The sequence below is a fragment of the Monodon monoceros genome, unplaced genomic scaffold (assembly GCF_005190385.1).
Source record: "Monodon monoceros isolate NGI ecotype Baffin Bay Population unplaced genomic scaffold, NGI_Narwhal_1 Super_Scaffold_16, whole genome shotgun sequence".
Classification (NCBI taxonomy): Eukaryota; Metazoa; Chordata; class Mammalia; order Artiodactyla; family Monodontidae; genus Monodon; species Monodon monoceros.
In genome coordinates this window covers 60,684,119-60,710,284 of record NW_021703772.1, presented here as the reverse complement: position 1 = coordinate 60,710,284, position 26,166 = coordinate 60,684,119, and the positions used below count along the sequence as shown (strand labels likewise).

General features: G+C 32.8%; 1 protein-coding gene across 5 annotated transcripts in view; it reads left to right on the top strand.

The window, feature by feature from the left end:
- Window positions 1–26,166, top strand: part of DYNC1I2 (dynein cytoplasmic 1 intermediate chain 2) — a 51,514-nt gene that overhangs the window by 11,999 nt on the left and 13,349 nt on the right. For all 5 annotated transcript variants that reach the window (XM_029224948.1, XM_029224947.1, XM_029224946.1 and 2 more), the window contains exons 4-13: window positions 3,040–3,130; window positions 10,033–10,148; window positions 19,740–19,835; window positions 20,063–20,225; window positions 20,339–20,438; window positions 20,926–21,051; window positions 21,947–22,093; window positions 22,457–22,570; window positions 22,884–23,017; window positions 23,899–24,043. In XM_029224948.1, the coding sequence (XP_029080781.1) occupies window positions 3,040–3,130; window positions 10,033–10,148; window positions 19,740–19,835; window positions 20,063–20,225; window positions 20,339–20,438; window positions 20,926–21,051; window positions 21,947–22,093; window positions 22,457–22,570; window positions 22,884–23,017; window positions 23,899–24,043 (1,232 nt within the window). The remainder of the gene's footprint in view (window positions 1–3,039; window positions 3,131–10,032; window positions 10,149–19,739; window positions 19,836–20,062; window positions 20,226–20,338; window positions 20,439–20,925; window positions 21,052–21,946; window positions 22,094–22,456; window positions 22,571–22,883; window positions 23,018–23,898; window positions 24,044–26,166) is intronic.

The window sequence follows — 26,166 nt, the reverse complement described above, 5'->3', positions numbered from 1 at the left end:
CACAGCCTTTCAGTATTACTTGCATGATCAGTGAATGCCATGGTGTAGATCTGTCTTTCAGTTTACTTTACATTTCTTCCTTGGTTTTCTAAGAAAGAAATAGGTATCTCTGCTCTAACTTCTAAGAAGTTTAAAAACATTCACATGATTAACTCATATATGTTAATATTAAATCTTTTGTACCATTTTTAAAGCCTTGTTTTAGGCTATTTTATATACAGAACTGTGGAGTAAAGGTAATCTGATTGAATCACTGTTCTTACTATGCACATCATATCTCAGATATTTGGCAAAAGCTAATTAATAATAGCTTATGTTATTTCTAAAGCTGATTGTACTCTTAAACCATCTTTAAAAATGAACTCTAGAATTAAGCCCTTTCTGAGATTTGAGAGACTATGAGTTATTTAGTTTTTTTTTAACCTCCCTGGATGCATGCTTTTATTCATTTGGGGGGGTCATTTATTGGAGTCTGGGAATATAGTGACATTGCCTTATTGTGCAAGTACTGTATTCTTTGATTTTTCTAGACTAACTGGGTTAAAATATGGTAGTCACCAAATAACACTACCTTTGCCTTTTTTCCTGTTAACATTCCTCCTTTTTCAGTGATAGTAATTTTCTTTTTCCAGGTTTGTCCCTTCTGTGGTATAGATTATTTATTATTGAAAGATGAATTTGGTGGGCCAGATAATAACATTGAGTCCTTAATTAGTCTCTTATCAGCTGGCTTTAAAACTATCTTTGGTTGAAAGTATATAGTTCTGGGATGGAGATTTTTATCTAATTACAAATTTGAAGTTATGGTGATTTATCTTGCTTCTGGCTGAGAAACAGTGATAATTTGGTTGCATCACCCGTGTAACTTATTTTTTATTTCTGAAACTTTTATTTGAGAATTGGCTAGTTTAGTGTATTTATGTATGTATAATTACTATTTAACCTGTTTTCATAAAGGATTTGAGTTAACGTATTTTTCTTTTAATGTAGTCTTAACCAATTAAGATACTGGTGATGAACGTATTAAGTGGAATCATAGATATTTGAAGTCACCAGAAAGGGGAAAAAACATTAACTGGAAAAGAATTTTATAATTTATCACAAATAGATTGATAGGAATATTACTGTTTGTCTCAAATCTTTCCTATATGTATACTTAGAAAAATTATTTTCCTAAGCCTGAAGTTAACTTTGTAATTTAAAGAATTCAAAATTCCTTCTTTGGAAATCTTTACTATGAAAACATTGTAGTAGTATAAATTTATTAAATTTATACTACTAAATATTTAGTAGTAAATTTATACTACTAAATATTTAGTAATTTATACTAAATAATTTAATAAACATATTTGTGCTTACAGTGTAGTAGACAAACCACTGTCCTGTATCAGTTGGAACTTAGACGCCTAGGGGAAGCCTCACAGTGAGTGGTGGACAAAAAGATGAGGAAAAATGTAACCTAAGAGAAATTAGGGGACATTACTATTCTTTTACTTCAGATACAAGTCTTGTTTAGCTATGAGTTATACATGCAGCCCCTAGCACAGTGGTATCATGATGTGAATTATATGAAGGCAATCTGGTTTTAGCATTGTTTCTGAGAGATTTAATCACAAAATTAGAAACCTTTTATTATGTTTTTATGGTCTTTTGAAATTTGAGCAAGAATTAACCACTGTATCTCAGGAAACAAACATTCTAGCTATGATTTTTTTTTCTTCTAATCTTTTTATTGGTTTCCAGTAGTATTTGGCATTGAAAAATAAGGATGATCAGTTTTGTACCTATGTTTAAGATGTAATTCATTATACTAGTGCATTTTGTTAGATGAGCAAACCCACTTTTTACTGAAGCATATATAAACATTTAAACATAATTTTAAGGGTTCAGTGAATGTGACTATTCCAAAAACACAGACTTTTAATTAAATACGTATTTCTTTAGATTGGTTTCTATATAACTAGGAACTTACTTTCTTTTCAGTAAACTATTAAAAGAAGGGCTTGCAGCACGACATAAAATATATTGGTCACTTAATATTGTACATTGAAGAATTATTTTTAAAACATACTTGGGATTGGGGTCATTTATGGTAAAATTTAACCAGAAGATGGCAGTGATGATCTTCAAAAAGTTTTACAAATGTAATAGCATGAAATACGCACGTTCAGCTGCTGGTATATAATGTTAAAAGTGACAGGTTAGGGGAAAGCATTTGCTGTTTGTTTTATATACTATGAAAAATGTGTATTTTTCTATAAGAAGGGATTAAGAATATTTTGGGTGTCTGTATCTTTGTCTGTACACTTCAGTTTTTTCTGAATACTGGGGTAAGGAAGTTACCATTAAGTCTTGCCTTGTTTAAGTTGCATGTATCACTTTATGTTATGCATCATGTCTAGAAGGCATGCTGTTTTATGGCCTGTTTGCATTTTTCACCCAAATTGCTGGAAACTAATGGACTTTTAAAGGAGCCATTCCTTTAGTGATAGTCATTTCTCTAAATTGGCCCTTTTTATTTTTGGTGAGGGGAAAATATCATTTAAGACATCAATTCTTTTTGAAAGATAAATTGACAAAAATGAACATTTAAAATAAATCTCAGAAAACCAGACAGTAAACGACTTCTGAAGCAAAATTCAGAGTTTTGATTTGATACTAGTTAGAAATGATCTGGTGATCTTAAAAGCAAAGAATTAGAAAAGGGAGAAGGAATGCTCTCCTTTGAAAATTAGTACCCACATTTGGTGTTGGCCGAGATGAAGACGCATCCTTCCACAATCTTGCTTTTTTTTTTTTAATATAAAGCCCAAATGCATTTTGCCAGAGAAATTGCATGAATCGTCAGCATGCATTGTTAACTTTGTCTTTCTCCTCTTCTTTCTACTGTTCATTTTCATTCATGTACTTTTGTTTTTTGGTTTGCCATTATTTTTTCTTTTTTGTTAATTACTTCATGTTAAATTACTTTTGAAACGTCATAAGCTGAGCAACCTCTCCGTGTAGTAACAGCGGATACCTGTCTATTTCACTATTTAGTCCCTCCTCCTATGTCTCCATCCTCCAAATCTGTGAGCACTCCAAGCGAAGCTGGAAGCCAAGACTCTGGAGATGGCGCAGTGGGATCTAGGTACAGTAATTTTCTTTCAGTATTTTAATGATAGAATGCATTTAGTGCCCAGATACTGTCAGTGCTGTACAGGGACTCTGAATAGTTATGTTGAGTTAGTCCTAACATTTTGAAATCTGAATGGCACAGAAATTGTTTGTTGTAAATTGGGGGGAAATTTTTTTAAACAATATTTTACTGTCACACTTGATTAACTGAGTACTGACTAGTTAACTGATTTTATGATGATTATTTTATATTAAAAATAGAAGTGTTCATTAAAATTATTTTTCTGTTTAAGCAAATTTTGTATTGGTTATTATGTGAATGTTTTGGGTACAAATAGTGTAAAACCTCTCTACTGTATTATGCTTAATTTCCATTCAGTAATTGAAAACCTAAACAATTCAGTTAAACAGCCTAATTCTGTTCTATTAAGTCACTATTTCTAATTAAGGTAGAAAATAATAATGCATAAAATATCAAGAATAAGGAATAACTGCTAAGGAAACATTGAGTGTTTACTGGCTTCAATAACAAATTTAAAGAATTTTTAAAAAGAGTGTTTACTGGCTTGAGGGCATTATGCTAAGTGAAGTAAATCAGAAAGGGAAAGACAGATACTGTATGATCTCACTTATTTGTGAAATCTAAAAAACAAAACAAAATAAGCTCATAGATACAGAGAACAGATGGGTTCATTTTTATTTTCATTTCTAAAATTTTTGATGGTTGCCAGAGGTGGAGGGAGGGGGTGAGGGGTGGGTGAAATGGGTGAAGGGGGTCAAAAGGTACAAACTTCCAGTTATAAAGTAAATAAGTCATGGGGATATAATGTACAACATGGAGACTGTAATTAACAATACTGTATTGTATATTTGAAAGTTGCTGAGAGAGCAGGTCTTAAAAGAAAGAAAAAAGTCACAAGAAAAAAATTTTGTAACTATGTATGACGGACGTTAACCAGACTTATTGTGGTGATCATTTCACCATATATAAAAATATTAAATCATTATGTTATATACCTGAAACTAATATAATGTTGTATGTCAGTTATACTTCAATTAAAAAAAAAGTTTACTGCCAAGTTTTCCTGAACTTGGGTCTTCCTTATAAAACAATATTTCATGTTTGTTTTAGGATGCTGCACACATGTTGGGACTTGATTTTCAAAAGTTCAGTAAGATTTCAGCTTCTTTCCAAAGATCATACTGAGAAAAGTATTATTACTTCTCTTTGTCACACACACAATAATACCAAGTCTTTGTTTAACAGCATCTTACATTTTGACTTCTTATGGCAGCTGAAATGAGACTAAACATAGTTAGTTTAGAATCTTTATTCAGAATCCTTATTTTGGTCTAGGAAGTTAAATGTCCTCCTCAGGAAAACTTCAAGACACCTTTTAATGAGAAACTAGGAAGTTTTGTCTTCATTGTGCCCAAGCACCTCTGATTGAAGTTACAAACAAGTAATGAGCATCTAAAAGACAAGGCAAGAAAAAAAGAAGCAAAGGGGCTAGCTAATCCATAAACTCAATACTTTAGTCAGTTTCTGAATAATCAGGTTGTCAATAATTAGAAGGCACAAAAGGCTCACCAGTCTGAATTTGAGATGTGCTTTCCAAACCTCTTCTGTTTATAGAACTGAAATTGCAAATCTAAGCAATACTGTTGTTGGAGGTAAATGACATAACTCTGTCATTTAAGAGAAGTCAAAACTTTCTGTTTAAGAATAATATTACCTCATAAAATAGTATGTATTACAGATTAAAGACTAAATTTATTTAGTCTAAATTCATTTTCAAAGGCTAACTTTGTTTCATACTTTCGTTCTTCTGTATTCTTATGCAAATATGTTAGTATTCCTTTGCTAGTAAACAGATGGCATTTTCAAGAGAAGGGTTTTATTTTCCCCTTATACATTACCATAATAAAAACATTTCCCAAGGTAAAAAAAAAAGTATTTTAAAAATTTCTTTATTTGATATTATGTATTACTTTAATGCAGATACTCTACTGTGTTAATACTGAACTCATTGTTCTTGATTTTGAAAGGAGTAGAAAGATTATTTTAATGCAACATCAGCAAGTTTGCTTTAAAAAATACTATGTAACATCTGTATGAATTAAAATATGTCCTCCTGAGTTTCATTGGAAAACCTAGAGATTATTAGAGAGACCCATTGGAATATTGTAAATTGGTATAGGAAGTAAATAACTGTTAAGAAAAATATTTATTATGTTAGAATACGTATTAATTGAATTGCCAATTTAATGTTAAATGCTATAGGTTACCACAGAAAATAATGTTCCTGGTCCTTGCCTTCGGGAAACTTGCATTCTAGTGTTAATTTACATCATTAATTTAAATGCTATTCACTGTATTGAAAAATCCTAAGAATAGTGTGCTAACTTGTGTTTATAGTGTAGATTTGTAATGATAAGATGTAAAACAAGAAAACAGGTATTTAAATATCTTTAGGGGTATTTGTTTTTATTAGAGAATGAGTAGAAAATAAGTTTCTTTTAAGTTTAACAGGAGAGGAAATAAATTCTTTTTAAATGAGGTGACTTGATATCTTTTTAGAGAGCACAGACTCATTTTTAATTGTTAATTTTCAAGAGGACTGATTATGTTCACTTCTTAATATATATGTATACACACACAGTAGAAAACTATGAATTCCATTAAATCATCTCCAGATTCCATAATAGATAATTAATATTGTTGATTAATTGGTGCTATTGGCAGTGAAACAATAGCATTTTAAAATATGTGGCTTTTAAGAAGAATGCTGGAGTCTGAGAACGAACAGAATGAACTTCCATTGAGCAGGCATGATGATAAAGAATCAACAGGAAAATGCATGAAGGTGTGTGAGGTGTATGAACCTATACACTTACATTAGCTGGCCAAGACAGTCTAAGATTGCTACACTTAGGGAGTAGGAAAAAACATGTTAGACATTACCAAGTATGATATCAAAACATCTGAATCACTCTTTCTAAATGCCAAAAATTTCTGTTGGGCCTGGTGGTAATTTATGAATAAATATATGAGGCCATAAAAATGATATTTCTCTAACTTTGCAGATTGGGAAGTTGCATTTCATTAAGATTTTATTTAGTTCACTTTCTCAGTCACTTCTGTTATCGCTAAAATTTAGGTGACAGTTATTCAATTGAGTAATCCATGCCTCTTGTTCCTTTTTTCCATTCTTGATCAGTTTATCTCTTAGGCTTTTGATTATATGTCTCAGGATTATATTGAAATTTTACTTTATATGTCTGCAGATGCCTTTAATAAATATAATCCCATATGTTGTGCCATGTGTTTCAGTACTGGTTCTATTTTGAGGTAGAGTTTTACTTGATTTTAGACTAAAATGACATCCTCAACAAGGAGCTCTATGTCATTGGTAACAGCTAGAGCTCTTAGAGAATGTAAAGGCTATGTACAGAACATTCCTTGAAGAGCATCTCATAAAACCCCGTCTGGTTTAACAAAGCCTAAGTTTGTTTCTGTTTAATGCTTAGTATAAAGTAAATCTTCACTGTGGCCTCTTCCTTCTTTGTGTACACACAATACCATTTAAATCCCAAGATCTTTCTTTATATTTTTAAAATGAAGTATTTCTCTAGTTCAGTTCATCTGATTGCTTTTACTGATAAATTATAGAGGCAAGTATAGAAATCATTTCTTGTATTTAAATATTATAGCAGTTTTAGTTGTATATTATCATTTGTTATATATGTGAAAAGCAAATATATTTGACAAAGATGGTAGCACCGAATGTACTGTGCTTAACTTTTCAATAGGGACTATGAGCATCTTACAGTACTGTACATAATTATCTTATTATCACTAACCTTTCAAGAGTGCCAATGTCATAAAGCAGCTTTTATTCTAGTAATAACTAAATTTTCCTTAAATCTTTTGGAAAAGATCCCACGTAAGTTGTTTACCCAATAGGCAAGGCTAAAACACAACCGAATATTTATTTAGGATTGATATTCTCCATAAATTTAGTTAGTTTAGGTAAATCCTTTGAACATAAAATATTTTTCCTGGGGGAAAAACATCTACTTTTTCCTAGAGACAGAAATCTTTAGCTGCTTTCTAAAGCAGATGACATGTAAGCCCAAGGCAGTGCTTAACCCATAAATTACATAAGGGTCACATTTTGGAAACTTTAGCTATTTTGTATCCCAGTGGAATAGTCTTTGGTTTTCTTACCGAAAGGCTTATGTGTTGACTCATTTCCTTTACCAATATGACAATTTCCTGCACACATTTAATGCTTTGGGCAAGATTATAATATGTTAACTAAGATGTTTTTACTAATGTTTTTTTCATTAGGAAACTTAAAATTTCAACTTTTTTTTTATAGCTTAGCTTGCTATCATCCAAAAATAATGTGTTATTTGGGATGTTGGATGTTTTGGCTGTTCTTAGCCATTACTATGCAATATTAGTTTCCCAAAATCTGAAAATACTGTCTTTTAACTATTCTAGGTTGTATGTTTGCATCTTTAACCATATTATGCTTATTGCATGCACTAGAGCATTGAGTGATACCTGGTGTTTTTTTGTACTAACCAGAACATGTGGGTTTTAACTGTGAACTGTACTTTAGCTATTCGTAGAATGTATTTGCTTGACTAACTTATGGCCTTTTTTGCTAATGCTTCATGGTTGTCCTACAACCGTTTAGGACGCTGCATTGGGATACAGATCCATCAGTTCTTCAGCTTCACTCAGATTCCGATTTGGGGTATTGAATAGATTTATTACCTTCCCTCTTTTATAATTAATTTGATTCTTTGTGAAATTGTCCTAATTTTGTTTTGCTTAAATTTCTAATATTCAGGTAATAGTTTGAAGAGTGATATTTTATTGTGACACCTCATTTATCCTCTATCATTTGTGAAAGACATATTTTATGTATCTGATTTTAGAGGTACCCTAAGTCTACCCATTTAAATGTCCAGATTACTTTTATTATTTCTACATTTTTGATGTAAGTTTTTCTACAATGTATTATAAACTTCCCATACTTTTTCTAATAAATACGCTATATGTAATTGAACCTTTTCTAGGTTACTCAACATGAATATTAATTTATTTTTCTATATTAAAATTCCCTGATGATTTCTAAGGTTTTGAGAGGAACAGAGCTGTTGGTTTCTACACCGTGGCTCCAGATTGCTATTGATTTACTCATTAATTCATTTATTCATTCGTTTATTTATTCTAGTCTCCAGTGCAAACTATAAATGTTTGCTGCTGCCATTGTGCCTGACTCAGATAGCTCTTTTCCCTTGATATTTTGCAGCTTCTAAAACATATGACCAACACCTTTAGGAATTATGTCTAAAGCTAGGAGTTAATAAGCCTTGAATTAGGCCATATAAGAAAAGTATATGAGCTTCTTGTACATTAGCTGGTAGGCCTCTCTCGGCTGCCCTGAGGCTTCCCCACCCCCCAGTTGCTTGCTTGTTCTCAGTAAAAGTGGCTTTGGATAACTGAGGTATTACCTCCCTAAATCTATCCCTAAATCTTAGAATATTTTGTTTGTTTGTTTTAGTATTGTGATTTTTACCTATTAAACCCTATATGTACTCAAGTTAGTAACTTGTTCCTAATGTTGGCTTGACTGTTTTTTATCAGATATGTGAGTGACTTACTTTTCATATGGTTTACATCTTAAATATCAGAATATAAAGTTTCTTATTTCAGATTTTGTTCTTAGAATACTAGATTACTTCAAATGTACTTAAATTTTCCCATTTAATTCTTTGATTATGCTTTTTTTTTTTTTCTTTAAGGCTAGATATTCCCAAGGTAGAAAACACATTAAAATTTTCTTATGGCCCACATTTGGGACCTTAGAGAAAATTAATTCTTTAAATGTACTAATTTTATTAAACTTTTTTGTACAGGATTTTGAAAAGGATGTTTATATAAGAAAAAAGTTTAGTTTATATTACCAGTGTGATATTACCAATGATATATATATATATGTGTGTGTATATATATATTTCAGATATCCTCCTTTATATTCTGGAAGTTCCACCACTGTTTTTACTAGATATTCTTTTAAGACAGATTCATCGTTGAGAACTTTGGGAGTTTGGAAGCATGCTATATTTGGTTTAGAATTTAGACATCTATAATAGCCACAAGTCTCGTCTTCTGTTTGTCAGAAAAGAATGTATTCCCCCCTATTTAAAACAGAAGTGGCTTTAGTAAATTCATGATATTCAGAAGATATGTGGCTTTAGTTTAGGTCTAACATGTTTGCACAATAGTTTGTCCGTATGTGAATCAAGGACCATGTTGACTGTGCAGAGATTAGAGATTTAAAGTTTAAATATTTTATTTTAAAATCTAAATTGACTGTATGATTCTCAATTTCTGCAGAATATAAGTAGAAAAAATGGTTTTCAACAGAAACTTCTTTCTAACTCTTAAAGCTGAAGTCTTCTGACGGTGAAGGGAACTAAATGTGGTCTGAGTGAGATCCACATATTTGACTCTTGAAAAAATGTCCAGAATCGTGTCCCTGCTAAAAACAGTTCTCATAACCAACCTTATTCAGCAGTCTGCTCTGAAATTCCTCTCCTCTTACTCTGTTATTACCCACACATTTGTTCTAAGAAACTAAATTATTTGCCTTTTTAAAGTGAAAAATAAACACCTTGAATGATTCGGAAATATCTTTTGTTTTTGCTACCTTCTAATTCTTCTGTTAAAATAAAGCCAATTGTTCATTTAAAATTTCTTGAATAAAACAGGGATTTAAATTACACTGTTGGATATATAGTGTTCAATTATTACTTTTATAAAATAACATTATTTGATGTAGTTAAAATGTATCATTTGTAATATTTAAAAACATTTGTGTTCACTTTATTTAGACGAGGACCTATTAAACTTGGAATGGCTAAAATTACACAAGTTGACTTTCCTCCTCGTGAAATCGTCACATATACGAAGGAAACTCAGACTCCAGTTATGGCTCAACCCAAAGAAGGTGAGTATCTGTCCTTAATATGATTGTCATTAAGCCGCCATATTAAACAAGTGGATTCTTTCCTTTTTTTTGTTTCTTCTTCCTTTTTTATTTTTTGGTATATTTCCTTAGGGGAATATTATAAAAGTAATGCTTTGGATTTCTGTATTTATGCATTTGTTCTTTAGAGTTTTAAAACTTTTTCTTTTAAAAGTTAACAGAAATATAAGCTGTATGTATGTTTTTAATTTTGTTGACGTAAATATTTCCATTTTCATATTGTCGTTGCTGTGTGCTGCTTTAGAAGCAGAAAAACTTAAGCATGTTCTATTTCTGTGTCATGAACATAATTCTTCCCAAAATGAGAGTATCAATATATCCCATAGTAAATGAAATCATGTAAATTATTCAATATTTTCTGTGGAGTATACTGTATTCTGATATACTGTCATTGTTAATCCATATTAATGAACAAATCTAGACCTAATTCATAAACTTCCTCTTTTATGATCTAAGGGCTCTACTGTGTTGATTATATAGCAGTTTTTAATCTCTGTGAAACAGCCGCAGGATAACATTTTTATCCAAGAGTGTTTTTGTTTTGACCATGTGAATGTTCATCTCTATGGATACATTTTTTTCATTCCTGCTGCTCTGTGGTTTGGTAAGATAGCTTTCACAGGTGCAAACTCCTCCTCTTACCAGAAAAAAAAAAACCCTGATGGTTTTGAGACATAAGCCACTTTAAAAAAGAAGACATGGGGCTTCCCTGGTGGCACAGTGGTTGAGAGTCCGCCTGCCGATGCAGGGGACACGGGTTCGTGCCCCGGTCCGGGAAGATCCCACATGCCGCAGAGCGGCTGGGCCCGTGAGCCATGGCTGCTGAGCCTGCGCGTCCGGAGCCTGTGCTCTGCAACGGGAGAGGCCACAACAGTGAGAGGCCCGCGTACCACACACAAAAAAAAAGAAGACAGGAAAGATAAAGTGTTGAACCACCAGTACGGAAAAAACTAATACTGTAGGATTCTATAATTTCCAGAAAATATTATTTTATTAACTAGTATATTCAAGTGTTATAGTTTCTGTCTTTTGGGAGCTACATTGTTAGATATGTTAACTTGGAAAGTGAGTAAAATAGCCAAAATGAGGGTATAGTGACTCATTTAAAAAATAAATTAGGCTTTTTTTCCTTCTAATAATAATTTGGAGATTTAGCTTTACTTTGAGATGCTTTTTGGATTGTTTGAAATGTAAAGCATTCTGAAGCTATTTTGGGTAATACCTATTATAATATACCTATAATTAGTTTAAGTGAAGACTTCCATTTAAAAAATTTTTTTTCTTTTTTTTTTAATAATTGTAGTAGTGTATCATAGAGAATTTAGAGAAGACAGAAAGGGTAGGAAGTGTCTGTTATACCACTATGTAATAGCCATTTGTTTCTAGTCTGTTTTCCATGATATATTTTTTCAAAAATTATATATGTATACATAAACACACACAAACATACGTATATACACACATATGGTTTTATATCCTACTTGAAATTTGCATTTTTAATTGCTTATTTTTGACATGCATATAAATTTTAAAGTGTGAATGTGTGACAATGTCTTTGAACTAATTTGAATGTATAGCTACATAGTATATGCCTGGCAGTTTTCAAAAAAATTTTTTTTCCCATTTTTATTTTTCAAGTAATTGGAAAATTTAAAAGATTGTGATTTGTAAAGTAAGCTGATGACCGGGAAGTTCAAGATAAACTATTTTTTTCACTTTGAAATTATTTAGGGCAAGGCTTTTAGTGTTATCGAACTTAAGCTTCTTTGCCAAATTTTGCATGAGTATAGGGATTGTTTCTTTTTCATTGCTGTAATGCCTGGTTTGAATAGTGTATGGCATGTAGTGAGTACAAACTCAGTAAATATTTGGTGAAGGAATTAATTGCTTTTACCTACTCAGGAGAATGATTTACTTACTTGGGATTTTTTTTTTTTTTCATGCCTTTACTCTGTAAGTAACTGCTGGGAAAATAGGTTATTTTCAAGTGTTAATGCTACAACATAATTATTGATGAAATTGGGTGAAAAGGCACTTAGTCTCAGTTCTTGGTTTTAACATGAACATATCCTGTTCTAATCATTATTTGCTCTTAGATCCATGTATGAAACATACATTCTCCTTTATAGCCTTCTTGAATTCCATGATGACATAGTATATAGATATAAACGTGTGCTGTTATTTTATGTTTTATGTATCCCTCTGAATGCTATGAACAAAATTGGACCTTTTAGCATGTTTCAAATATTATCTTAGATACTTGTTTTAACGGTTCTTCAAACCTCACGTTCAAATTGATGACTGAAAATTTTAACAGCAAAGAGTGCCTACTACATATCAGGTATAGTGTAAGGCACTTTACATTACCTCTAATCCTCTTACCAAAACCTTGAGAGTTAAAGAGTTAAATATCGGTTCTCTTTACATATGAAGAAGCTGAAGCTGAAAGAGATAGCTTATCAAGGGTCACATAGCTAGTAGCTAAGATTCTAAACCAAGTCTGACTGATTCCAAGGTGTGCTTTCTCTCTCATGCTGCCACTGAAGCAGCACTTTCATGCTTTTATGACAGTCACCTATGGTAAGAAATTCAATTTATATTACGATCTAGTACAAACATAGATACAGATGTGTACAGCTGTCCCTTGAATTTCACAAGTTCACTTTACACCACATTGGGAGGTGGTGTCCACTAGAGCAGAGAGCTCCTTCCCTGGGAACTACACACAGCATCTCGGCAGAAAGCTGCCATAGCTTTGAACTGTGTCTCTGAGCATCTGTGCTGTATTTATTTTGTGCATCCGTTAACAGGATGTGTCTAAAGTAATTACTTCTTCAATTTACACCACTTCAGCTTAAGAAAGAAAGGTTTCATAGGATTGCTCTACTTTCGAATAGTGGGGGAAACTTGTAACCGATACAAAAGTTTTATGAAATACACCTTTTCTGCTCTTGCTATATTTCATTTTTTTCAGTGTTGACCATAATACACTAAATTTATTGGCTTAGACCTGTAGTTTGAAAATTACTTCATTAAAAGATTAAAAGATTAAAAGATAGCATGGCTTAGTTAACTTATTTATCGATAAATTTGCATCAGGATAATATTTTATAGTGATTGGCTAAGAGTAATTAATAAACAGCTTTGACCTTTTATGGTGTTAAATAGAATTTTTCTTATCCTCACTGATAGAAGGTGAAAGTGGCAAGATGTATTAGCACCACTATCTTTAAAATTTTCCTGTGTGAACTAGACTGAGATGTTAGTTTTATAAAGGTCCACATTTATTCATTTGCAACAAGAATTCACGGATTCTGCAAGTTTATTGAGTATATGCTATATACTCGATTATTTCTTTGTTTTTTTTAGTTTCAGGTTGAGGTATGTAAGTGAAGGAGAATGCGAAATGTACCCCAATACCATGGAGCCATCCTTAGCCTTTGGAACTATTTTTAAAAATGAAATCATTTCCTCTCTATATCATTACAATTATTTTCATGTCCAGGGCTCTTACATTGTTTCTTTTCCTAATTTGTAGAGGTTCTAGAAAGAGGGAAAGAAAAAAAAAACCTGAACTTAAGGTTTTATAATGAAAACACTTTGTGCATAACTGTACTTCTGCTTATCCATTGGTTTAATACAGTGCCTCTCAAACTTAGCCTGGTTGGCTCGCGTTTAAGAATTATGTAACAAATTCCAAAACTCACCATGAGACAAAATTGCTGAAATCACAGTTTGAGTGTAACAGACAGTAAATTGAACTTGGGTAGGCAGTATAACTCACGTTACCAAATTGAAGATAAAAATTGGTTTTAGGCTTAACTCTTTTTTTTCATTTTTTAAAAATGGCTGAATCTATTCTTTTAAAAAGCAATTTTTATTCTTCTTTTTTTCCTTTTTCCCTGTTCTAGCCATCTTCTTTCAAGTTTACTCTGTGAGTTGGTAGTACCATTTCTGAACTGAGGTGCTTTGCTGTCTTAAAGCACCTACTGTGAATGAAATTGACAAGGAACATGTGACCTCGGTCAATTTTGTTCTCGGCAGGTAAAAGAACTTCTCATGGCAGGAGTGTGGTGCCCACAGATACACTCCTGGAAGAGTTACTTTCTTCTCTTTTAAAAGTTTTTAACTCTTTTGAAAATGGCGTTATTTTTTTCTTATTCACGTCGTCAGTATGGATTTTTTTGTTGTTGTAATTTTTAGACACAGATTTTTAAAGAGGAAGAAATTCCAAAGTTTAATCAGCTTGTTTACACCTGAGGAAACTGAGACCCCAGGAAGTTCATTGATGACCCTATGGTCACAATATAAGAGAATATCAGACTACAGCCAGAACCTGGTTTTTGATTTCCAGTGAAGTGCTATGTTTCGCATATCATTCCACTTTCTTATCTTTGTGGAGTTTTGTAATTATTTTTGGTGTTGATTTAGTAGTCAGATATTCTTCCTCAGGTACGTGTTGATCACCATTTATAATGTGTAGAAAAATGTTATATGTAAAATAGCTCTTAATTTTTTTATTGCATGATCTTAACATCTGGAATCCACACTTCCCAAGTAGACTAAATCTGTGGGCCTTCTGGTTTAATAGTACCCTTGTCTAAAATGGATTTTTAAAAAAAATCCTGGAATAAATAACACATGTAATAAATTAGTTTTAACCCTCAGAGAATCTGTGAGAATATAAAAATAATTGAAAATTGAAGCATTTATTCGTAACCTTGACTGAAAGACTTTAATCAGCATATCTGAAATTGTGGCCTCAGAAAAATGTAATATTTATGAGATCGCAGATAACAGGATCTGTGTTAATGATGCCAATACTGCCTAAATAAAATCTGAATTTTACATAAAAAGAGACAATGTAGAGAGACAAATTCTGTGTTAAAGTAAATGTTATGTATGATTAAAGTATTACTCCCGTTTTATTTATCTTCCAAATTAGCATTAGATCTATATTCAAAATATTTCCCAATTAAAATTTTCCCTTGTTGAAGATCTAAATTATTAAGGAAATCCAAGTGACCTTGCATCTGATTCTGGGTGTTTAAAAAAATAAAAGGAATGAATTCCATTGATACATTCATGAAGTTTTGTCCTAATATAAGATTTTCTTAATATTGATTTTAAAGAGTAAGGTATAAGAAGATGAAATTATGGATAAATGGATCGAAATGAAGTGATTCAAAAGGATGTTGATCCAGAAAAGAAAGGGTTATTTTCAAAATATTAAAGGAAAATCATTCATATCTAACATGGATTTTTCAACTTATGATTGAAGCATTTCCCTCTAATATTCTCATTTTGTTTGTGAAGTTATTAGTTGAATTTTTGTAAATTATGTTTTTATATGGAACACATTTCCTGAGTTTTGGAACTCAGTGGCAACTTCCTTTGTATCATAAGAAATCAGACTACTCTGTAAATTAGAAATTCTTCATAAGATATTAAACTATCTTAAAATACAGTACACCAGTATGATGAAACTAGTTAATAAATTTATAGACAACAAATGTATTTCCTAAACGACATTAATGCCCCGATGATGATATTTATTTTTGACCTCATACTGAGCATTAATTGTGAGAAGTGATAGAATAAAGAGTATCAGTGTTTAGTGAGGATTTTCTAGGATCTTTCATATTACCTGTTAAATATGTTGTAATATTTTAAAATAATTCAAAGCATGCTTTGTGGCTTATTCTTAGATGTCTCTTAAATGTAGCGTGACATACAGATGAGAAAACTTGCTCTGAAGACTCCTTCCTTCAGCTTAACAAAAGCCACCCATTTCACAGATGATTTAACTTTGATTAACCTACTCCACTGTAACAGATTATTCCAACAACTGGAATTTCATTCTTTGGTGTTATTTCTAGGTGCAGCTTAATTTACAAAACTGCTTTTCTTTCCATCTCACCAAAATACATCACAATTTTGATGTTAACTCAGTAAAAATTCAGTGGTTCATTAAACCTAGTCTTAGCATTCATTGACAAGAGGTTTGTCATTTTAAAAGTAACTGCTACTTTTATGCATTCTTTACTGCTCAGTTTATAACCTTAAATTCCCTGTCAGAGAAAGCATGGAGTTAACCACTTAGCATATTGCAATGAATATTCATCAATAAATTGATGTGACATGGCAGTCCCATTTTTCAGTCTTCCTGCATTGTTGCAGTCTTTTTTAGTTTTAAATATAGATAATCATGTAATAGGGACTAGCCTAGAAAATCTTTAGAATTGTAATACTGTATTTTTGGTCTAATAATATAGTATTATTAACATAATACTATATGTTAATAGTTTTTTAGTAACTAATTGTATTAGTTTTTAATAAGAGAAGTGTATTTGTTTCAGAGGAACAGTCTCTAATCTGATGTTACTGATGTTAGGCATTTTTTGCCAAATATTTGGTATATATAGATAATCAGCTTTATAATAAAAATACTGTTTTGTACTTTTAAAGAACAGATCATTTTTGTAATGTTCCTGGAATTTTTATTTAGCTTAGTCATTTTTATGAAGGTTGGGTTTATCATAGTTTTTAATCAGTTTTTAATTCATCTAGAAAGAGAGCTATGTACATTCATTCTAAAATAAAATCCTGAAAACAAGTATTTAAATAGATTATTACTCATTCAAACACAACTAAAGTAATCTATATGGGCAAGTTAGCATGGTAAATGCCATAAAGTAGGCAGATACAGATCCCTGTTTACCATACTTCATCTACATTTTAAATTTTAAAAGGAAAAGAGTGTCTATAAGCACGATCTTTTCTGTTAAATATATGGATTATGAGGTCACTTAGCACTGAAGTACCGACCATATGCATTATGACAGGAATTTGACACCTGTCATTGGAAATGGTACTTAGAAACCGTATAATGCAACAAAGTTGAGGGAGGGAAATACGATGTGGATAGGAGGCTGTAATTTATAATTCACAGTGCTTAAGAATGACTTGTCCAGGGTGACTCAGATTCCCTATCTTTGATTTTAGGATTTACATACAGTGAACCCTACTAGTCGACAAAATTGATTAAGATAACTAACAGTATTAGCAGAAAATACATATTTTCAGACTTAATTTTTTTATAGATAATTTATAAATTTATTTATTTTTGGCTGTGTTGGGTCTTCGTTGCTGCACGCGGGCTTCCTCTAGTTACGGTGAGCGGGGCTACTCTTCGTTGCGGTGCATGGGCTTCTCATTGCGGTGGCTTCTCTTGCTGCGGAGTATGGGCTCTAGGCGCACGGGCTCAGTAGTTGTGGTGCACGGGCTTAGTTGCTCCACGGCATGTGGGATCTTCCTGGACCAGGGCTCGAACCTGTGTCCCCTGCCTTGGCAGGTGGATTCTTAACCACTGCACCATCAGGGAAGTCCCCAGACTTAATTTTTAATTGAAGTAAATATCCTGTTATTCTAAAAGTCAACTTAAGTACAATTAAATTATTTTATTACATTACACTGGCAAGTGACTTTATGGTATAATTTCATTGTAATGTTGGAGCAGTACAGTATAGAAGAATTGTTACCAGTTACACTGTTTTCAGATTAATAATCCGTTGTATATGAGAATTCATCTAAAAGGAGTACTGTCTTTCTGTTTTTCTATGTGATTATTTTGCCCAAAAAAAAGCTTTCATTTTTTTAAGTAGCACAAAAGCTGTAATTGGCATGCTTTGTAAGGAAGTGTCAGTGTGCAAGAGAGTGGCGATCACTAAGAATTCTTTTACGTGTTCTTTCCCCTTTGCACCACCGCCTCCTCAGCGGGGTCACTGAGATCACTAGCTTTTCTTGAAATGGCCATTTTCACTGGCAGGTGCATTATACCCTGTATTTTCAGATTGTTTTTCCATTCTGAATGTTTGGCAGGTTGATTGCTCTGGCTGCATTGACGGAGAAAGGGCTGACAAATGTGGTTGGGCTGGCTGAAAAGACAGTGATTACTGTTTTCCTTTGTGGCTGATTGAGGCCCTTGAAAGGAAAAATTTTAACCTTCACCATTTGGTTCAAAAGTATGAGCATATATTGAAATCATTCGTGCCATTTATCCTAGTTCTGTAAACTTGTCAGAACGTAAAAATCGCTCAATTTCAAGTAATGTAGGATTGGCATACGTCATTATCATTTTGATTAAGTTGGAGGTTGTATCATTGTGTGCAGTATACAGTGTCATTTAAAGCTTTCTTTCCTACAGGTACAGTTACATTTTTATTGCTTATACTATAGAGTTAGAAAGATTTTCATAGCTCTCCAAACCTAACACTATGTGTGTGGTTTGGCAGCTGGTGTGGCCTACAAGCTGCATTTTGTTTGCAGGGTAAAGGCTTATCTGTAGGCCTCCTGGAGTGTGGGTAATTGCACAGGCTAGCCATTGGGGAGAGACAGGATTGGAAGCAGTCAAGCGGAAGAATGTTATGCCATCCCATTGCCACCTTGTAGCAGAAAGACACAATCCCAGCAGTGCCATCTGGTTGTTGCTATCTAGTCAGCTGGCCTGGCTGCTGGGACCATGACTTGGCAGCTGGTTCCCATCCTTGACTATTCTTTTGTGTATGTCGTATGTATGCGTGTTTTAGATAATTTTGAACATAGGTCGGGGAAATGACTATAACTAACAAGTAAAGTCCCCTTACTGAATGGGCTCTTATTACTTGAGATGCGCTTTGCTGCAGACGCCTGCTGCCATTCCCTCATAGACAAATGACACATCTGTTTAGGCAATAAAAATAAGCATTTGCTTAATAAAAATCCATCTCAGTATGTAGTGAAAGAGAAGGTAGGCAGAGTTGTATGTTCTAGAACATTTTAAAATAAGTAATTTAAAGTTATTTCCTGGTTTGGGGTTATAAGGGGAGATTTAATAATTTTTAAAAGTCTTATAAACATTGTATATTATCTCAATATGTATTTTTATTCAAGTTAAGAAAACATTATGTTAAGTGCTTATTGCCACATCATGTAACAGTAGATAATGAGACTTGCATTTAAAATGACAGAATAGAAAATGTGGTCTCATAGCTATTATCTTTAAAATCTGCCTCTCAAATAGCAACCTGAGAGTTAATGTAAGCCGTCTTTATGCCATATGAAGACCCATTAGACACTGATGGTTTCAGATCACAAGTAAGCAGCCAGCTCTGTAGGCTATTTTAGACATTTGATTTTCTTCATTTTACAGCATTAATGTGTCAGCATGCTACATAAAACTGTGTAGGAGTTGCATGTTGTTCTGTCTGGAATGATAAATGCTTGCAAGCTTTTAGAGATTTCCATGAGGGACTCATCCTAGTTGCTTATATATCTTATTTCAGTTTATGTTGCTACAGAATTTGATATGACTATTGCTGAGTTACCACATAGGTATGTATAAAAACCAAGAAGTTCCACTTAATTCTTTTTTTAAAATTGTATTGATAAAATTTATATTATTTGTACTCTTTTGCTTTTATCTAAAGAGTTGTGATACTTTCTGAAATAATTGCCTCAAGGGTTAGCAGTTATTTTCATGAAAATAATTTTTGTGTTATTCTGTTTTTTCAGATGAAGAGGAAGAAGATGACGTAGTGACTCCTAAACCACCTATTGAACCTGAGGAAGAGAAAACTTTAAAGAAGGATGAAGAAAGTGATAATAAAGGTATCTTAAAGAATTCAACTTTAAAAAAAATAATTTAAAAAATTTTGTTGATTCCTGTTAAGACTGCTTTTATTATTTATATATTAAAGTAGAATAAAATGCTCTAAATCAAAGAGGTGAATCTGCTTGGAAAAAAATGAGTGGCATTCATTGACACAAATTGTGATAGTGAGGTGACATGATTTGAGTGGCATAAATCCGACTTCAGAAAAACGTTTGTCTCACAGCCCCCCCGCACGAGCTGACTGAAGAAGAAAAGCAGCAAATCTTGCACTCTGAGGAATTTTTAAGTTTCTTCGACCATTCTACAAGAATTGTAGAAAGAGCTCTTTCTGAGCAGATTAACATCTTCTTTGACTACAGTGGAAGAGATTTGGAAGACAAAGAAGGGTAATGTTTAATTGCTAAAATTATGGGTTCAGCAATGTTAAATTACTTTAAGATTAAGAGTGGGAAGTTATAACACAGTTGTTGGGTTTTTCTTTTTTCGTCTTTTTCTGTAGAGAGATTCAAGCAGGTGCTAAACTGTCATTAAATCGACAATTTTTTGACGAACGTTGGTCAAAGCATCGGGTTGTTAGTTGTTTGGATTGGTCATCTCAGGTAAATTATAACATAATTGGTTGCTATTAACTCATTTTTGAATTCCAGTAAGCAGGTAGTTTTAATTGTGGAAACTTTGTGTAATTAAATCAATGTCTATTATTGAAAATTACAATGGATGATGGTTCTAAGGTTATGGTTGTCTTATGTACTTAGGAAGGAAGGATTGGAAACACTATATTTAAAAATCAAGAGTTTATGCCACAGCCCAGTTTTACTAATTTTAATTGCTCACCAAATCTCCTTTGGATAGAATTGCAACACATATTTTAATAAAATATTTTAACATTAAAACATTTAAAATAACTAAACTAATTTAAAGTTTTACTAATGTTCCAGCAAGCGTAACTCTAGAGATATATTTCTTGGTGAAGTGTTAGGAATTTGTATTTTCAGAATAATTTAATAATAACAGTTGAGTAACTAGGAATGTAAAACAGTTCTCATTATGCATAGCGTTTTTTTCCCACTTGATTCTTGCGAGCAGTATCCAGAGTTACTTGTGGCTTCCTATAATAACAACGAAGATGCTCCTCATGAGCCTGATGGTGTGGCCCTTGTATGGAATATGAAATACAAAAAAACTACTCCAGAGTATGTGTTTCACTGCCAGGTAAGATGGTCTTTTAGCAGTCTTTCCCAAGTTTAAGAATTCACTAATGAATTTAGACAAGTGCCTTTCTTCTTTTCTTGTCAACATAATGATTTCATTGGATTGGCATTTACTAAACCACCCCATATTTGCAAACAGATGTTAACGAAAAACTGAAGACTTCTCAGTTCAACATGATCTGCGTTTTCTAGCTTTTCTGACATCTCTTATGTTTAATCACACCTAAAGTCCTTTGCAGTTGTGATTTTCTGTTAGTGTGATTGATTGTATAAAAGGAATCTTTTATAAAATGTCTTTTCTACAGGGAGTTTCTCAGGAACTTATTTGCTGAATATACAATTAGATGGTTGGCCCACTGAATTACTTATACATGGCCTGAGGAGTTGGAACTAGATAGTTTTAAGTAGAAACATATGTTTGAAGTAGGAAACAGATGCAGATTTTTAAAGTGGATTTAGTGGGAGGTTAGAATTTGCAAGCCTTTCTGGTTGCATGAGTTATAATCTTTTAATAATATCATAATTCTGCAAAAACACTTAACTGAATCAAAACTAGCATATACTCTGTTGTCAGATTACTGTCAGAAGCTAAAGTAGAGCCAGTTATCTTCTGATTTAATGATGTAATCAAATTAAATAATTTTTGCTTTCTTCGATAAATTGCTTAAACATTTCTGTAAACAATCATTACATTTGACTTTTAAGCAAAACTATTCTAAAGCTGTATCTTATGTTCTAAAGCAAAATGAAATTTTAAAGTATATTTATTTACTGGTTTTTTATAATCTCTGATACTTTACAATAAAGGGGAAAATGTTTTGGATATAGATTTATTTTTATAACTTGTCATGCTTCTTCCATTTGAACCTTAAATATAAAAATCTTGCTATTTGCAGTCAGCCGTTATGTCTGCTACATTTGCAAAATTTCATCCAAATCTGGTTGTTGGTGGTACATATTCAGGCCAGATTGTGCTGTGGGATAACCGTAGCAATAAAAGAACTCCAGTGCAAAGAACTCCACTGTCAGCTGCAGCACACACAGTAAGTAAAGGGGTTATTTCCATTAGATTTCTGTCTTCTTTCACCATTAAATACTTAGTAGTGTCCATCAGAGTAGTCTCAAAATGTGTTTCCTTTGATGTGTGAATTTCTCATCATTTAGCAACCAAAACTGAAGGCTTTTTTTTTTCTTTGTATTTTTGGAAATCTATTTTATTAGAAACTCATCTCTCTTCTGAGATAATGTTTTGCTAATCTATGGAATAGCATCGAATTTCACATTAAAAATGCCATCAAGATATGAGACTGGATATGAAACAGAATACCTGTGATTATACAGTAAAAATTATTTCATTTTTTTTTTGGTAAAATAATCCCAGAAAACTTTAATATCTCTTTCTTTAGCATCCTGTATATTGTGTAAATGTTGTTGGGACACAGAATGCTCACAATCTGATTAGTATCTCTACTGATGGAAAAATTTGTTCATGGAGTCTGGACATGCTTTCCCATCCACAGGTAGGTTAAACTTGGAAAGCTCTGAAATTTTGAGGCAAATATTGGTATTTTTTTAAGTCTATGTAAACCCTAGCTTATGTTTTTCATAAATGTTTTATAATAGTATTATAGTAATAGTTTATAAATCTAAACATGTATAAATGTAATTTGTGGTGTATATACTTCATTTTCAAACCTTCATTTAATCAAACTAAATTTATATAAGTAGTATAGTAAAATAATTGTTTACAAACTAATTAAGACTAGAAAATTTTCTTTAAAAAATTAAAAATTATAAGTTTACAAAATAATTTACTCAATTTTTTCTGTGTAGGATAGCATGGAATTGGTTCATAAACAGTCAAAGGCAGTCGCTGTGACATCTATGTCCTTCCCTGTTGGAGATGTCAACAACTTCGTTGTTGGGAGTGAAGAAGGTTCTGTGTACACAGCATGCCGCCATGGCAGGTAAATCTAAACTGGAATTTACAATTATTTAAAATTCTCTCTTGAATAATCGTATTAAAACAAATTGCCTCTTATTCAAGTAGAAATCTGTCCTAGAGCCACTCGTTATTTGTGACAAATTATTTAAATTCAGGTATATAAAATTAAAACTTAAATACTTTTTTAAAATAAAAGGTTATTTTGGATCACGATGTGTTCTGGATTTTGAGGGTTGTGGTGTGTTGTGATTTTTGTACGTGTGGACATGCTCACAAAAGTTAGTGGTAGGAAGTAGCATTCAGCAATTACAAATACAAAATGCACATGCCACATACTGACCTTTAAAGTTGTAAATAAGATTTTCAGCTGTTTTTCCATCTTGATTTATTTGGACTTTGAACCTTAGTTCAGTCCTCCTGCTAATCGCACAGTAACGTCACATACACGTTTTAAATTGACTAGTATTTCTCCTGCTGTTTTGAAATTGTCTAGCTGTACCTTATCAATTGCTTCCTTTAAAAAAAAAATTGAGGGTCCAGATTCCATTTCAAGTACAGATCACCTTCACTTCAAAGCTTTTGATTTAAAAGTAGCCCAGATTCTCTCTCTTACATGTAGCATTCATTTGTCTCTATCCTACCACCTCAGAACCTCAGATATTGGACTTTTGATTTCTGTCATCAATAGCATGATGTTCATGGTTCCAGAATGTACTTAACCACTTTAGTAGCCTTATCAAATCTGGATAGGTAACACTCAACATAATTATTCTTATGTGTTACGAGCGCAGAGTTAAGTTTGTTGAAATTATGTCAAAGGGTAATAAATAAACCCATGATAAAATATATTTATAAGTGCTCTACTTACAAGAGATTTCCCTATTTTCACTCTTAATGAAACAGCAAAGCTGGAATCAGTGAGATGTTCGAGGGACATCAAGGACCAATTACTGGCATTCATTGTCATGCAGCTGTTGGAGCAGTGGACTTCTCACATCTTTTTGTCACTTCATCATTTGACTGGACAGTAAAACTTTGGACAACTAAGGTATCTAAAAACAGATGTCTAGTCAAGTTCTCAGGTTTCTGACACAAGGTGGTGCTCTATTACTACATGGGAAAGACAAAAAGCCTCCTAATAGCTTAGAATGATTTACTGATAGATCAAACCTAATAAGTTACACAGAACATGAGTGAACAACTAGATGTTGAAGTTTTCTTAAAAGTATGCTGACTGACAAGTGTGGTAATCCCACACATGACCCAAGACCAATCTTCCCACCACTTCAGGCTTTTCAAGCACAGAACTGCTTACCCTGAACTGAGTTGGAGGAAAAGCCGCTGAGCATCTCACATGGCACTCACGTAGCTGCCCTATAGCCCAACACAAAAGCTGTGCATTTGCTCTTTGAAGAGCTTTTAGAGGCTGTTCAGAACTGCATTGGCTCACAGAGCTGATGGAAACCGGAGAAAAGATAGATAAAACCTGAGGTGTACAGTAAGTCTTATACAGTGAGACTATACATCATAAACTGGAATCATTAAGGAAGTATTGTGTAAATACTTCTGTGTAAATATATATGGATGCATATGTATTTTTGTTTTCTGCAATACATAATTTAAATAGTTTGTTTGGGTTTTAATAAGCTTTGAAAAACCATTTATGTTATAAAGTGCTTCCGATCCTACAGCAATCCCAGATAGATGTGACATTGCCATGCCTCATTGAAAGTCTCAAGGCAAATCCAGGTAGGGAACATTTCTTCCTGTGATGGGCCTTGTAGTTTCATTTGACTCCATTTAAAAATTAAAGTGCCTTGACTTTTCTGTCTGGCTTTTCTGCAGTATTACATTGCTGCTGGCAAAGCTGCATACTTGAAATATCAGATTCTATTTAAATTAAGTTAAATTTTAAGCTGTGTTTTTTCATGTTTCTGTCTGCCTTATCCTAACTTTATTTGATTCTTCAATTTCTTTGAGAAAACCTAGTGGTCTTAAGAGATATTCTTCACTATTACAGTGGAACTCATTTATTCATCAAATGCTGGCCTCAGAAATCAGGGATGAACTCACTATTCACTCTTGTCCTTTCTTGATGCTTTCTTAGTGAGTTAGAAAACTTTCTCTTAAAATTGAACGTTTTCAGGTTTGGGATTAATTAGCAGGCATAAAAATAGCATTTAAGTCTAGTGAAGGAAAACATATTAAATAGTGCTTAACACAGTGTCTAGCATGATAGGCACTTAACAATATTCATTCGGTTCCTCCTTTTCCTCTTTATGGAGATCAGACGCTCGGTTTGAATGCATATACTGTCAATCATCTGTTTTCTTTCCTGGATTGTTCTTGAATTTTTTTTTTTTGAATGAGATTTATACAGTGGCAAAAGGTAGAGGTAGAAGATTCTCACCATCACCAGCAAAGAAACGCATAATCCAGCTAGTAAAACCAAAGCAAGATGCAGAATTGGAAAGATGAAGCCAACTCTCTCTCTCTAGGCTGTAGGCAGCTACGTAAGTGGCTAGATTTCTGGTTATGCTTTCACCTGAGTAGTCCTTTATATAGAGACACAGGAAATGTTACATCTTTCTTAGATTGTTGGCCAACTTCCTTTTTCAGTAATTGAAAAGAATCTTTTATCTATTTGTAGATTTATTATTTTTAATATCTCAGGTCTTCAGTTTGCCATCCTTCTTTTATCTTTAAATTTGAGGCTTCCATTCTTACATATATTACCAAATAGGACTGGAAAATGAAGACTTCATCTTTCCTAAGCAAGAACAGAACTTATATTTATGATAGCAGACTGATTGATGCTTGCTTTTGTGGTACTACACAGCTGGTTGATTGGTGGTTGATATTTTTTGTTCCTGTATTTTGCTATATTTCAACATAGAACTGCCTACTGAATAAGAATGACAGCCAGGCATATCTCTTTCTTTGCTAATTGAGCTAGGCATTGCTTCCTTATGTGAGCTTCCTATAGAAAACTCATTTATTCATTCAACTGTGATACATGGCTCTCCACTCCCCACCCCCGCCATGCATACATACCTCTCCAATGTTAGTGGCCAAAGGATAGGACAACACAGAACAGGTACTTGCTATAGAATAGCAAGTACCCTGTAGAACTTTATCAGAAGAATTACCTTTTATTCTGACTTATCTTCA